Source organism: Falco naumanni, chromosome 2, assembly GCF_017639655.2.
Source record: "Falco naumanni isolate bFalNau1 chromosome 2, bFalNau1.pat, whole genome shotgun sequence".
Classification (NCBI taxonomy): Eukaryota; Metazoa; Chordata; class Aves; order Falconiformes; family Falconidae; genus Falco; species Falco naumanni.
Genome location: NC_054055.1, coordinates 356,876 through 370,619, shown reverse-complemented (window position 1 = coordinate 370,619; position 13,744 = coordinate 356,876). Strand labels below are relative to the sequence as shown.

Below are 13,744 nucleotides of genomic sequence, written 5' to 3'. Positions count from 1 at the left end.
AACAGGGAAGTCAAGCCTGATCGCCCCAAATGGTGATCTCTGCCTTTCAGTCAAGCAGCCAAGCATCACTCATCTTGTCATCTCTGACTCATCGCTGGCGCTGCTTCTTCCCAGACTGCGTCTGTCTCTTCTCCCTTGTTTTGCAGGCAACAAAGCTCATCAACCAAAAGCTCCCTTCTGCAGCAAGACAGGATTTGGCCCAGCCTGGGCTGCTGGCCATGGCGGGGTTACACCTGATAAATGGTCCCAATCCTAACAGCAAGAACACTCTGCTGTGCCTGGCTGGGAGAAGGGTGGTCCTGCTCCGTTAACCAGTCTTGCTGTCCCCTGCTTCCAGTTCTCTGAGAGCATGGCATCTCCCCTTGCTGTCACAGAGAGGTTTGCTGTCCGCCAGCATCGTGCTCCAGGAGTGTTCAGTCCCCCACATTGTTCTAATTCAGTCCCAGAAATGCTGATGTGGAATGTGCTCTGGAGCGTGTGGGGTGCATGCTGGCAGGGTCAGACTTGTTCCCCCACTGTGAAACGACCTGTGGCCCAGGGCACGTGCTGCTTTGGCCTGCTAGTGGGAAAAGATTAAACCTGTGACGGTGGTCAGCTGCAAGAGGCTGAGCTGAAGGTTCGTGTCCTGCGTTAGCTGCTGCACTTGCTGAACTGTGTAGTTGTGATGGTGATTTGTGATGTCTGTACCTGGCATGGTGGTGAGATGTGCTGGAAAACAAGGCTGTTCTTCTAGGATGTGAGCCCTTGCTGCCATGGGGCATGTCCTCCCAGCTAGACCAGAGCAGTATTAAGGATCACAGAATCATGGAATGGTTTGGGCTGGAAGGGACCTTCAAGACCAGCCAGTCCCACCCCTGCCAGGGGCAGGGCCCCCTCCCCCCAGCCCAGGCTGCTCCCAGCCCCGTCCAGCCTGGCCTTGAGCCCTGCCAGGGATGGGGCACCCACAGCTGCTCTGGGCAGCCTGGGCCAGCGCCTCGCCGCCCTCACGGGGAAGGGTTTCTTCCTCACGTCCAACCGAAATCTCCCCTCTCTCAGCTTCAAGCCATTCCCCCCTGTCCCACCGCTCCCTGCCCTTGCCCAAAGCCCCTCCCCAGCTTTCCTGTCGGCCCCTCCAGGCACTGGGAGCTGCTCTAAGGTCTCCCCGGAGCCTTCTCCTCCCCAGGCTGCACAGCCCCAGCTCTCCCAGCCTGTCCCCACAGCAGAGGGGCTCCAGCCCTCTGACCAGCTCCGTGGCCTCTGACAGGCCCGCTCCAACAGGTCCGTGTCCTTCTGATGCTGAGGACCCCCGAGCTGGACGCAGCGCTGTGGGGGGGTCTCAGCAGAGGGGAGCAGAGGGGCAGAGCCCCCTCCCTCGCCCTGCCGGCCACGCTGCTGGGGATGCACCCAGGGCACGGGTGGCTTTCTGGGCTGCGAGCGCACATTGCCGGGTCATGCTGAGTCTCTCACCCCCCAGCACCCCCAAGCCCTTCTTGGCACTTGCTGAGGGTCCACTCGATCCCACTGCCCATATCACGGACAAAGATTTTAAGCATTCATTCTTGTCTTTTATGCCTTTTCTGGTTTTTTATGGTTAAATAGCTAGGAGGAGCTGAGAGAAGCTGCCAGGACCACAGTAGATCCATGAAGATGAGCCTGTTTGTAGCTAAAACATTGTTCTCCTGGACATTGCACTTGTCCCCTTTCCAGTTCTGTCCTGCTCAGGGGCTGGCGTAGGGGTTCAGCAGCACCTCCTGTTTGCTTCCCATTTCAAGGGTTCGTTAAAGAATTCAGAAACTTCGCATGAAATGATAGAGTGGGCAAAAAATCCCTCCGTAGTGAATCACGCTTTGGTTACTAACTTGGACCAACACCCTCCTCAGTCCAGGGACGGATTTTTGAAAGTCCCTTGTCTGAAATGAGCTCAAATCTGAGCTGAACATGAGCTGGCTGTCCTGGGCTCCAAGCAGAATGTTGTGCCCACGGTGTGGAAACCATCGGACCATGGGAAGGAACTGTGTGGAGGGGGTGAGCCTTTACAGGAGGAGATGGCCCTTCTCATACCTGTCAGAGCATCTTCCTGCCTCGAAATAATTAGCAGTACTGTGAATATCATGCATGGGGGCTTATACTTGAGGGATGCCTGAATGCTTTGTAGGGTAAATGTAGGAGCCACGTCAACAGCTACCAAAGCGTGACTGTCTCTGGTCACCAGCCAGATGTGTACCTTATCTTCTGTCCTAAACAACTGCAAGATGTCTTCAGCAGTGGCAGTGAGGGGGGGTTGGAGACGGGATTGGAAGATTATTTATAATTACATGTATTTCCATTGCTACACACTTTATATTTTGCTGTCTGGTTACCCTCACCGGGCCTGTATTTGTTAGTCTGTGTCTGAATTAATGGACACCTGGGTTTTTTTAGGCTAAACAGATGTTTTTCCTGTAAATGTCCCCCTTAATGTTTTCTCCTAATGCGTGGACCAAATTATACAGTGCTTTGTTTCAGTGGAAGTTTTTGACTGGTTATTGAGTTTGATTTGGCATGTGGCCTCAGGGGCTTGGAGTAGATGCAACAGCCCAGATTTCTTCATGTTGGCTATGAAATATCAGAGGAGACTTGCATGCACTGTGCTTTCCTGTATCGGGTAGGTGAGACACCAGAAGTGGACAGCCTTTACGAGGCAGGGCTGCAGAGCAGGTTTCCCAAACAGGATGGCAATGGCTGAGGAGCAAGGGTGGGAAATAAAGTGGTAACTTCTGCTGTCGCTGCTCCGTTTCTCACTGCTTTCACAGGAGCGTTTTGCTTTAACACTTCCTCTGTAGTGCCCTTTTTTTGTGCTTCTTGTTGTATTTTGTCCTCCCAGGACTGACGGTGTTTGCACACTGAGTCATAAGACCAATCTCTCTGCAGTTGGCCACCAGCCAGCTAGCTGCAAGAGATAGAAGATCTCACACTTCTTTCCAAAACAGCTTTAAACCCTTTACTGTGCCCGAATCCCTCTCTGGAAGCAGACACCGACTCATCTGGTGTGACTGGATGTGTGGTAGTTTCTGGATGTGTGGAATCCATCTGGTAGCCATGACAGGGTTAATTCCAATTAATGCAGCTGTTTATCACTTGGGAAGTGGTGGGGCTGGGTGCAGGATAGCTTCCATCTGGGGGAGCCAGCTCAGCAGCTCTGGGTTCAGAGGAGAGGCAGCGCCAGCACCAGGAAGGGCAGTCAGCCGGCGTGGAAGTGGCCTGTACCAGCCACGAGTGATGGTGACAAATCACATCAATTATTCCACTTCCCTGACAGCTTAGGAGCTGAGGAGCACCCAGGGAGATGTCAGGCAGCAGGTTTAAAATAAATGCAAAGTGCTTTCTTATGCATAAACTGTGAAACTCGGTGGGTGCTGGCGAGTCTGAAATTTGAGTTCAGGTTCATGCAGAGTAAGCCTAGCAGGTAACCGCGTGTCACCTCCAGCTCAGAAACCAGTGGGTCATGAATTGCCAGAAGTTAGCGTATTATGGCCAAATCCCTCTGCAAACAGTGATTACTCATGTTCTTTCCCCAACTATCTGCTACTGGCCACTGCCAGAGACAGGCTGTCAGCCTGGTGTAGTATTTTTCCAAGGCACAGCTTAGCTGTTGCACTGAGGTGACCTGGGAGGTCAGCAATGAATCCGGGTTCCTTCAGGTGAGGCGACGTTTTCTCTTCCTCCCAAGCCTGGCGATGCCAACCATAGCACACGTCAGCCAGTAGCGAAGCAGCGTGTCTAAACTCCTGCTGTTCCCTGGGCAGCAGCGGGAGGCAGGGCACATACATCCCAGTCTTTTTCTCCCTCTTTCAGCCCATTTTACAAAACAAAACCTACTTGGAGCATTGGAGCATCTTGCAGGCTGTGTAGGCAAGGGACAAAGACCAGCATCTCGCCATGCCTGTATCGGTCTGTTCGTGTTCATGTTGTGCCACTTTGGCTTTTCCCCATCGTGTGTTCTCACCTGTGCTGCTTTTGCCCTTGGACAACCCTGCTCGCATCTGGGAGCTCAGTTTGCCTTCTGAAACTCAGATTTATAGGAGCTTCCCTTTGATTTTGAAATTTATTTCCAGGAGTTTCTCCTTGACCACTTGCCTTTCCACATGCCCTGTTTGTGCTACCTGGGTTAGGGGCACCGTCCCCTCCAGGACTCCTGTGTCGTGGGAGCAGCTGCGGAGAAAACTTTGCTCTTCTCCTTGTCCCTTCCCTTCCTGAGCCTTGCTTGAACCCTCTGCACTGACCCTGCCTAATGCCTTGTGTGTTCTCACGAAGCACTGTGGTTGTTACCAGCCCTGAGATGATCGTGAGGAGCTGAGAAGCAGACGTGAGCTCTCAAGGAAGAGAGCAGCAAGATCAAAGGCTTTTCAGCAGCTTGTCGTCTTCTGACCAGGCAGATCCTTTCCCTGGCCTCTAACAGGGATTGTGCCTTCATGTTTGGAGATATTGTCGGGTTTGGATGTTTTTCCTTCACTCCCTCTTCTGCAAAGCGGAGGGCAGGTCCCGAGAGGGTGAGCACATCTGAGGGTGTCCCCCACCCCTGCAGTTAAACAGTGACATATTGGGGAAGGGCTGGGGGAAATGTTTAAGTGGCCGAGAGAAACAGAAGCTATTGTTGCAAAAGTTCAAGTTTCCAGCTTCCTCTTCCTCCACCTGTCAGGAGGGAGCACAGGGCATGCTCCCAGCACTGAGCACAAACTCAAACATGCCCTCTGGGCTCGGCTGTGAGCACGGTGTCACCGAGTTAGTCACCCAGAACCCCGGCAGCGGGGTGAATAGGAGGCACATCTGTCCGGGGGCAGTGGGGGGAGAAGGCTCATCGTCGCAGCTGACTTGGGCTCTTTTTCTCTTCTGGGTGGATCAAAGTGCTGAAGCTTTGGGAGTTGCTGTCTCGAGGTAGAATAGGGTGTATGCACAAAGCGGCGGGTGCTGCTCTGCCTGGGCTCCTCCGGCAAATTCCAGAGCAGCTGGTGATGTTCTGCTGGCTGGGCCCCGGGCTCCTCCAGAGCTCTGCTCCTTTCCAGAGAAGTCTTTAACTGCTGCCTCGGAGCTGAGGCTCTGCTGGGAGAGAGGATGTCCGTTGAAGACTGGGAACGGGAACCAACAGCTCCTCAACCATTAGAAACCTGTCAGGAAGATCTGTTCATGCAGAATACCCCGACTTTTGGGAGAAGTGGATGAACTTTCTTCCCTAACCCTGCCCTCCCCCACTCCCCCCAAAAAAGAGGTTTTTCTGAAATCCTTAAAATACAAACACACCACCAAACAGATTCTTTATCAGGGATCTTGTAGCGCTTGGGTCTTGGTGGTGCTGTGGCAGCTGAGGGGCAGTTTGTCATTAGAGAAACACTGGAAGTGGTGCTAATAGAGCTATATATGCATGAGAAACTACTTAAAAGGTAAGAGTGAGTGTCCTGGATCTTATTTGGTTAAAATGTGGATAAACATCCTAAACATTGATCACAGGATTTTATTTAATTAAAAAAAAAAATACTCCTACTGGTAAATACATTTGGCTGTCTAGGATCTGAGCAGTGGTCGTCGCTTTATCGATTGTCATATTGTTAAATCAGGCGGGGAAAAAATTAATGATAGGCTTGAAGACCCTGAACATAAAGTTCAGTTGTCTAGAAAATCTGTTAAGTTGCTGAGCATCTTGCAGTGATTTAAAAAAAATAAAAATGCAGCTCCTAAATGAAATGTCAATGCATATTATGCTAGGTGATGTGATGCTAGTGATTCTCTCACTGGGCTCGGTCATGTGGCATTCCAGATGCTTAAGTTTATCTAGATTCCTGAATGGAAAACTACTTGATTAATTCTAATATCTTAGCTCCAAGCCTGTAATCAAATCCGACAGCAGAGGCTCCAGCATCCTTCCTGTTGGATGCACTGTTTTAACAGGTTTGACTGCTGGACTAGGATCTTATTTCTTTTTTTTTTTTTTTTTTTTTTAATCTAAGAATGAAGATAATTTGTTGTTCAATATGCCCTTCCAGTACATCTGGAGAGAAAAAAACTCACTTCCAATGAGTTAAAATGTAGTTTTTAGTGGCTCCAAAGTGCTTTAAGTGAAGGCTGTTGTCCTGGCCTCTGTCTCAGGAGGAGATGCTGAAGTGTTCAGCTGCAGTTCCCCTTCACGAGAAACCAAATGTTAAAATTCATGACATACAGAAGTAAGACCGAACTTTTGCAGCAGAGTGTCCCAGTGGCTGTTTGCACCTTTAATGTTAAATCATACCAATACCACAGGTCAAGTGTGAGTGGGGCTAATACTTTGTGGATTATATTAATTAACCCCCGTAAAAGTTGTTAGTAAGCGGTAGGTGTTGGGCCCTGAGGTTTTAGCCACCAGGCTGAAGGGGCATGGCTGCCTTAATCCCTGCTTAGCTGATGCCGTCGTACCTTGGGAGGTTTTGCATCTGGCTTCCCCCTGTCTCTCCCGGGTTCCCCTGTCAGGCTTCCTCTCTGTAGTGCTAATATTTTCCTTTCTTTTATTTGCTGGATTTTATGTGGCTTATCAGACTGTCAAATTGACTGTAGAAAGGGGCTGAGGTGGAAGTTACTGTGTTCAAAGTACTTTCAAATGGCCAAGTAAATAAAATGAAATTCAGAAATAACTTGTACACGTCCTTCCATGCTGCTCTAAGAGAAGAGCGGAAGGTGACCGGGTGTTGCGATGGCTGTGAAAGGAGTTTTGAGAGCACCTGGGGTGGCTCAGAGGAGAGGCAGTAAGATCTTGGTGTAGGTTTCCCCCGTCTCTGGCTGGGCTCGCTCTGGTGCTGGGGGATACGACTTCTCGTGGCCTCTGGGTGAGCTGGGGCTGAGGCTGGGCCCGGCGGTGGTAGCAAGTGAGCGGTTTATCATCCAAAGGAGTAGCTTTCTGTGCCCCTGCAGACACGGTGCACATGGCGGCACAGATGGAGCCACGGTGTGGATTTCTCCTGCAGGCAGCATCCCTCCGAGCAAGAGCAGCAATCCAGCCTGGATCTGAGTCAGACTGGCTTATCTTGGTGTTGTGAGTGCAAACACCCTCCGTATGCATAGCTGCAATGGGAGCTGACCTCTAAAGATAGCAATCTGCCTGGAGTACAGGCTGCCATCATCTGTGTATGTAGGCACGTCCTACCTTACAGGGACAGGAAAGCTTTGTGGCCGCACAAAAAAAATTCTGCTTTAAGCAGTCTGCTCTCTGTGAGCGCTGTTCAGGCAACAGAGCTGGCAGCACTGTCTTATCGTTTGCTTTCAGTGATTAGGTGCTGGAAGAAGGAGAAGGCATAAGGACATATCCTGGGGGGAGCCAAGGCTGGTCCTGTGCAGTGCCTCAGACTGTACTGTGCAGCACCATTTCATAATGCAGGAGCTGCAACCTGGCCAGAGGTCATGATAGCGTAGCGTGGATTTGGTAAGGATTCTGCATGAAGATTTGTTCTGCTACTGTGTAGTATCAAGTATCAAACTTTTTTGGAGCAAGGACCTATTGTTTATCTGCCAAATTGTTCATCATCATTAAACTTTTAATTGTAACCCTGGTAAAGAGAACATAAACCTTCTGTTGGTGCAGTGGACCATCTACAGGGGTCATGGCCTCCTGAACCATGGTTGGGAGCTATGAATAAAGGCTACCAGTTACTGTTCTATTTTTTTAGCTGTTGGATCTCAGTCCAAGTGCTTGATGAGCAGTTCAGAGCATCCAGACAGAATCACAGAATCAGCATGGCTGGGGTGGGAAGGCACCCCTGGAGACCACCCAGCCCAACCCCCTGTTAAACCAGGCGGGTTTGAATGTCTCCAGAGCAGGAGACCCCACAGCCTCTCTGGGCAGCCTGTCCCGCTGTCCCGTCACCCTCAGGGGAACGATGTTCTTCCTCACATTCAGATGGAAGTTCCTGTGTTGCACTTTGTGCCCGTTGCCCCTTGTCCTGTCGCTGGGCACCGCTGAAAAGAGCCTGGCCCCTCCTCTTGGCACTTGTCCTTAAGATATTTGTAGCCATTGATGAGGTCCCGTCTCTCTTCTCCTGTCCAGGCTGAACAGCCCCAGCTCCCTCAGCCTTTCCTCATCAGGGAGATGCTCCAGCCCCTCATCATCTTTATAGCCTCTGCTGGACCCTCTCCAGTAGTTCCCTGTCTCTCTCGAACTGGGGACCCAGACTTGGACACAGCACTGCAGATGTGCCTCACTAGAGCAGAGTAGAGGGGGAGGATCCCCTCCCTCGACCTGCTGGCCATGCATGTCCTCATGTACCCATGTGCCAGGGCACTAGTGCTGGCTACTCCTCATGTTTAAAGGATGGTCAAATTACCCACCTGCACCCGCTACCTACGTATCATAGAGTCATGGAGTCATAGAATTGTTTAGGTTGGAAAAGACCTTTAAGATCATCAAGTCCAACTGTTAACCAGCACTGCCAAATCCACCGCTAAACCATGTCCCTAATCATACCTCCACTTGAGTCAGAAGAGCTATCTGACATGCTTCTATGTAGAGCTTGGCTGAAGTCATCTGGCTGTTGTCTGTCGTCCCCCCACAGTCTCAGTCTAATAGGACAAAAAGTTCAACCGAAGGGGGATACCAATCATTTGGGGTATCTAATTTGGGTGGCAATTACCGGGCTAGTTTCTCAAGTCAGCAGGGAGAACTGTGTTCAGCTGTGTTCAAAACATAAGCTAAAACTTGGGCATTGGTATTGCTGGTTGGAAATAACTTTAGGATTATATGAGTAAACTTGTTCCTTGGGATAAGTTTTTGGTGAAACTGCTGTGAGAATTTTTGACCAGGTGGAGGACGGTTTGCAGTGGGCTTGTGTACAGCTGTGGGTGTTTGCTAGGCTAGCCTTCATGCTTTCCTTTGTGTTTGTTCCAACTGTAGGAAGAGGGATAGGGTGCATTTCCCTCCTTTTCACTAATTCCATGCCAGCACTTGTTATTAACCCTCTGACAGAGTTAACACCACAGCAAGATGAGGGCAGTTAATTTGAAAAAGGTGGCCAGGTTCAGACATGTACCTCTCTGAGTCCTTAGACTGCAAGACACGCTTTAAAACTGCAAGACACATGAATCTTTCAAACTTTGAACCAGGAAGATAAAATGTTGCTTAAACATCTGAGGCATCAACGTAGATCCTTGTTTCAGTGGCAGATCAGGTCCACTGAATATTTCAGATTAGTTCTTCAGAAGACAATTCATCGGGTCAAGGAAACATGCAGATTTTTTTTAGTTATACAATGCCCAGTGATTTGAATCTCAAGGAGTCCACTTTTTCAGTGGGTGGGAGCAGCTGTAGCTGCCATCGACTCCCTTATCTGTGATCTGGGGGGGTGTAAATACTTGAAGTGTGGTGCTTGCGTGTGTGAAACGTGGCATGTGTTTTCACTTGTGTTTCTCACAGCACAGAGTTTAATGGTAGCTCTTCCCTGTTACACCTGTGTGACGTGTGGTAATGGCCTCACCTGGAAAGGAAGATGGAAAAGCCTCAGTTTGGGAAAAGAAAGAAGGATGAGCCAAGGGGGAGAGAGCTGCTGACTCCTGCATAGTTCTCCCTGCATTCTACAGCCTGACCGGCAGCTGCCAGCAGCACCTTGTTCATGGGCGGGGGGGTGGGGGGGTTAAGACTTTGTCTCATCTCGTTTAACCTGAGTGCTCTAACATTTGTGTCTGGATTTCCCTTCTTTTTTGTGGTCTACAGAGAGAATGGCACTTCCAGACTGTCATTTCATACTGTCTGGGTTTGGCACTTGGTTTAGGATGAGCTAAATTAGCTTCTGCAAGGACCTGTCCCTTGCCGTTAGCTGTGGGGAGCACAGGCAGCTGGGCTGGGCTGGGCAGTGAGCATTCACGTGGCTTTGGTTAGAGGAGGTTATTTGGATCCCGTGGTTGGCCATGAAAGAGAGAAGTCTCTGAAATACCACTGTTCTAAGGAACTGCTTGGAATCTGGTGCTAAGAGTAATAGTGGTGTTGCCGCAGGGTCAGAGGATGCAGAAAGGGTAGAGAAGCCTTCTGGTGTTTTAGAATCTGAAGAACGTAACAGTAAAAGCCAGCAGAAGCCATGCAGGATCAAAGTTGCTAAAAGGTGCCAGGGAGGGATTAAGGAAACAGTGCAAAGGCTGAGATAATTTTGCAGAAAAAAACCACCAAGGATAGTCTGATGCCTCACATTTTTTGGGGTTTGTCTCATTTGTTGTCATGTTGTGCAAGAAAACTGCAAAATATCTCCTGTTGACATGGGCTTAGGAGATCTGCTGAACTTCTTCTGAAACCCCAGTGGTTGCATTGTGGCCTGAAGATCCAAAACTGTCATCAGATTGTAGGTTAATTGGCTTCACTCTCCATCATGCTGTTCAGTTCTTTGGGCATTAGACTGAATAGAAGAAAGAAATAAAAGATAAAGAAAGCAGGATGGTTGGCATTGCACCATTTGAAAGGACTGTGCTTGTTATCACCTACCAGTTCATTTCAGTTTGGCAGCTGATGAGAAACTGGATTGAATCAGCTTTTAATGTTGATTCTTCCAGGCTGCACTGGAGCAGGTGCTTGTGAAGTAAAATATTCCTCTTTCCGTCATTGGCTCCAGTCTGCCGGGGATGCTTTCTCTGCATCTTCTTCCTCAACGTGTCTCTCTTCTGTCCAGGTTGTTGCTGGAAGGCACGGACGTGAACGCGAGGCACAAGCTTGGCTGGACTGCTCTCATGGTGGCAGCTATCAGCAGAAACTCCAGGTATGTTTGCCTCACCATTCCCCATCACGTAGTGGGTGAGTCACTTCACGGCTCCCCCACCTTTTTATGAAGTCATACCGAGCTCCACAGAGAGTTTCCATAAAGTTTGGGCTGTGTTGTTGAGCTAAACCCGAGGGAGCTTTTCGCTCTTCCTTTGCTCGGTACGCAGATGATGCTCGGTACGCAGGTACACATCACATGCAGATGTGACAGATGGAGGTAGGCTGCTCTGCCATCCCAGAGAGGTGACTGCTGAATTGACAGCGCCATTCCACAGCGGCACTCAGATTTTGGCCTCTGATGAGTTCGTAACCTTGGGATGTCATTGTGGTAGGCAGTCTAACACCCTGCCATCAGAAATAGCTCCCGTAAGAGCTGCCACGTCCCTCCTAGCTTGTGGGGCCATTGCTGGGTCTTTCATACTAGGCCTTTATGAAGCAAAAAGGCTGAATGCTGTGCCCTCCCTCCTTAGTTCCCATGATGATCGCTGTGGCTTCTTGTAACCTTTTAAAGACACTCTTAAATATATTCAGTCTACAACTAAATTCAATTAGTTTTTTTATTTAAGGAAAAAAGAGAAAAAGAAATCCAATTTTGGAAAACGTGGGACAGACGGGAGAATGAGCTTTGATGTTACAACCTCTCAGGGATGCTTTACTTAGTCACAAGTTCATAAGCAAAAAAGCCTAATTACTTGGGAAAACACAGGATTAAAGCAGCACACAAAAGCTGAATATCCGCTCTCGGGCGACACGATTCGAATCCATGTGCCGAGTTCGTGTGTGGTGCAAACTTTGATGTGTGCTATGACAAGCTGAAAGTCGTGACCTCCTTGGGGAGCTCCTTAAGATGGGCACAGAGGCGGGGGCTTGGGACTGTTTGTGTAACTTTGATGTCCGAGCAGCAACGGGCCCCGTTGTTTGCCCGTCCGCAGAGGGACGGGCTTTGGAGCCTCCCACCTTTGCCAGTGGACAATGGTCAGCAATGGAGTGTGACGACTGTTGACCATTCCGAGTGACTGATGGACCAGAACAGGGCTTCCCGAGTTGCAAAGGCTAAGAGGAGACGGGGAGAAAGGCTGTTCATGGTACAATAATTACCTAAAATCACGCCTAAAATCAGGTAGAAATGCTAATGAAAACATCTAGGCAGTAAAAAGCGTTCAGCACCCAGGCGGGTCCCTTGTCATAGCCTGGCAGAACGATAGTGACAGTGTGTCTTCTTTGGGTACCTGGCAGAAAAAAGCTGTTTGTCTGTGTGTTGTGTTTATTTTCCCCACATTTTGGACAAATACTGACTTTAAATGAAAATTAAGAAGTTCTCAAGTACCTGAAGCTTGGTAGGACTTGTCTCCAACAATATAGCGGAAGAGTAATTAGGTACTTCATGGAGACAAACAAAAATGCAGTGCAGACTTACTCCTGGTGTAACAACTCTGTTGATACTGCTGGGGTTGTGCCAGACATGGGTTTGGCCCTCCGTACCATTTTCTAGCTTTGTCATGCCCACAGTGGGGTCTCGCTGCTGGCAGGGAAATGTATTGAGCTTGAATGTGACACACGGGAGTGTTGGAAATTCCCTATAAATGGTTCGCTTGTGGACGTAGTCCGCAGGGTGACCTCTTTAACCTGAACCCAGCAGAACTGGGTGTTGTGTGTGCGGTCGGCGACGGAACTGGAGACAGCAGAGCGTGGGGAGCTGATGGCATTGACTCAGTGCCATGGGTTTGCCTGCAGAAATGTAAATGTTTATTAGCTTTTCCCTTCCAAACGCAGAGCCTGCTGGTTTTCTGGATCTCTTGCAATCCTTTTACATACATTAGGTAGGAACTAGTCTAAATACGACTTACTCTGCTTTGCAGTAGGATGCAAGATCTCTTTTAGAGTGTGGTCCCTCTGTAAAGCGCGATAATCTGAAATTGGTTTATCCAGCCACGGCAGCTGATTTGGTGGGTTATAAGTTGTTATGACTTTTGGTTTGTAGCCCACCAGTCAAACAGCACCCGGGGGAGATGAGCTGGGTCTTTCTCTGACTTGCGCATCAGAGGAGAGGTAAAGAGTGGCTCTGAGATGGTCAAGAAGCAGCCAGCTCTGCATGTATTGTTAGCCTGAAATAAGAACAAGCTCATTCCATTTTGTTTAATGTGCTTGTTCTGTCACTTCTTTTTTTAAGGTTGCTGATACCTGTGCAGGTTATTCAAGTGTGGCTTTAGGGGGCTGTGATGCTGAGAACAGGAATGAGTGTTTTCAGCTTAGAACTGCTAAGAAAAAGTAAGCCTTCAGCCCCAAATTACTGTCTTCCCAAAGTCATTTTTCAGAGAAGAACTATGTTTTCAGTCTCTGCTGTGCTGCTGGAGATTTCTGTGACCTGTCCTTTAGCTTTGTAATGTTTCCCAATTTTCACAGCCCTCAGTCTTCCAATTAGACAGCTACAGTCCATATGTTTAATTTAATTTCAGAGGAGCTGCATTAATGATTTCTGTCAGTTGCCATCAGCTACAAGATGAAATCCCCTGTGCTAGCGGGGAAGTTTGGGCTTTTTTCTTTTTACAACAGAACAATGATCATTTCTTCCTCTTGAAAATGTCCTGTATCCAAAACATGGCAAGGCATTAAGAAATGTTACGGTGCATTCCTACTGATAGGTTCCAAAGAGGAGACCAGTGCATAGCTGGGAAGGAGCGGTGTCACGGCTTCATGCTCCCAAAGGCTCCTAATCCAGGTGAATTTAGCCTCATAGCACCCTGTGAACTGGGAGAGGCACTGGTGCTTCCAGCAGCTCCAGGTCCAGGCAGGGATTTCCCTCTCATTGCCTGTGCTCCAGAGGATCGCTCTTCTGCAAGCAGGGAGCATTTCTAGTCCTGGCTGGCATCTTCCTCTGCTGAGCGTCCTGCTCTGAAATGCAGATGCACAGCCTGCAGTGTGGTTGCAGCTTAGCTTTGGCACAGTCATAGCATGGTGGGGGTGGGAAGAGACCCCTGGAGCCCACCCAGCCCACCCCCCTGCTGAAGCAGCTCTCCCAGAGCAGGTTGC

The 13,744-nt window shown here is 49.3% G+C and overlaps 1 protein-coding gene across 1 annotated transcript in view; it reads left to right on the top strand.

Moving 5' to 3' along the window:
• CLPB (caseinolytic mitochondrial matrix peptidase chaperone subunit B) overlaps positions 1–13,744 on the top strand; it is a 92,299-nt gene that overhangs the window by 8,976 nt on the left and 69,579 nt on the right. Inside the window, exon 3 of the mRNA XM_040584966.1 lies at positions 10,626–10,712. Coding sequence (XP_040440900.1) covers positions 10,626–10,712 — 87 coding nt within the window. The remainder of the gene's footprint in view (positions 1–10,625; positions 10,713–13,744) is intronic.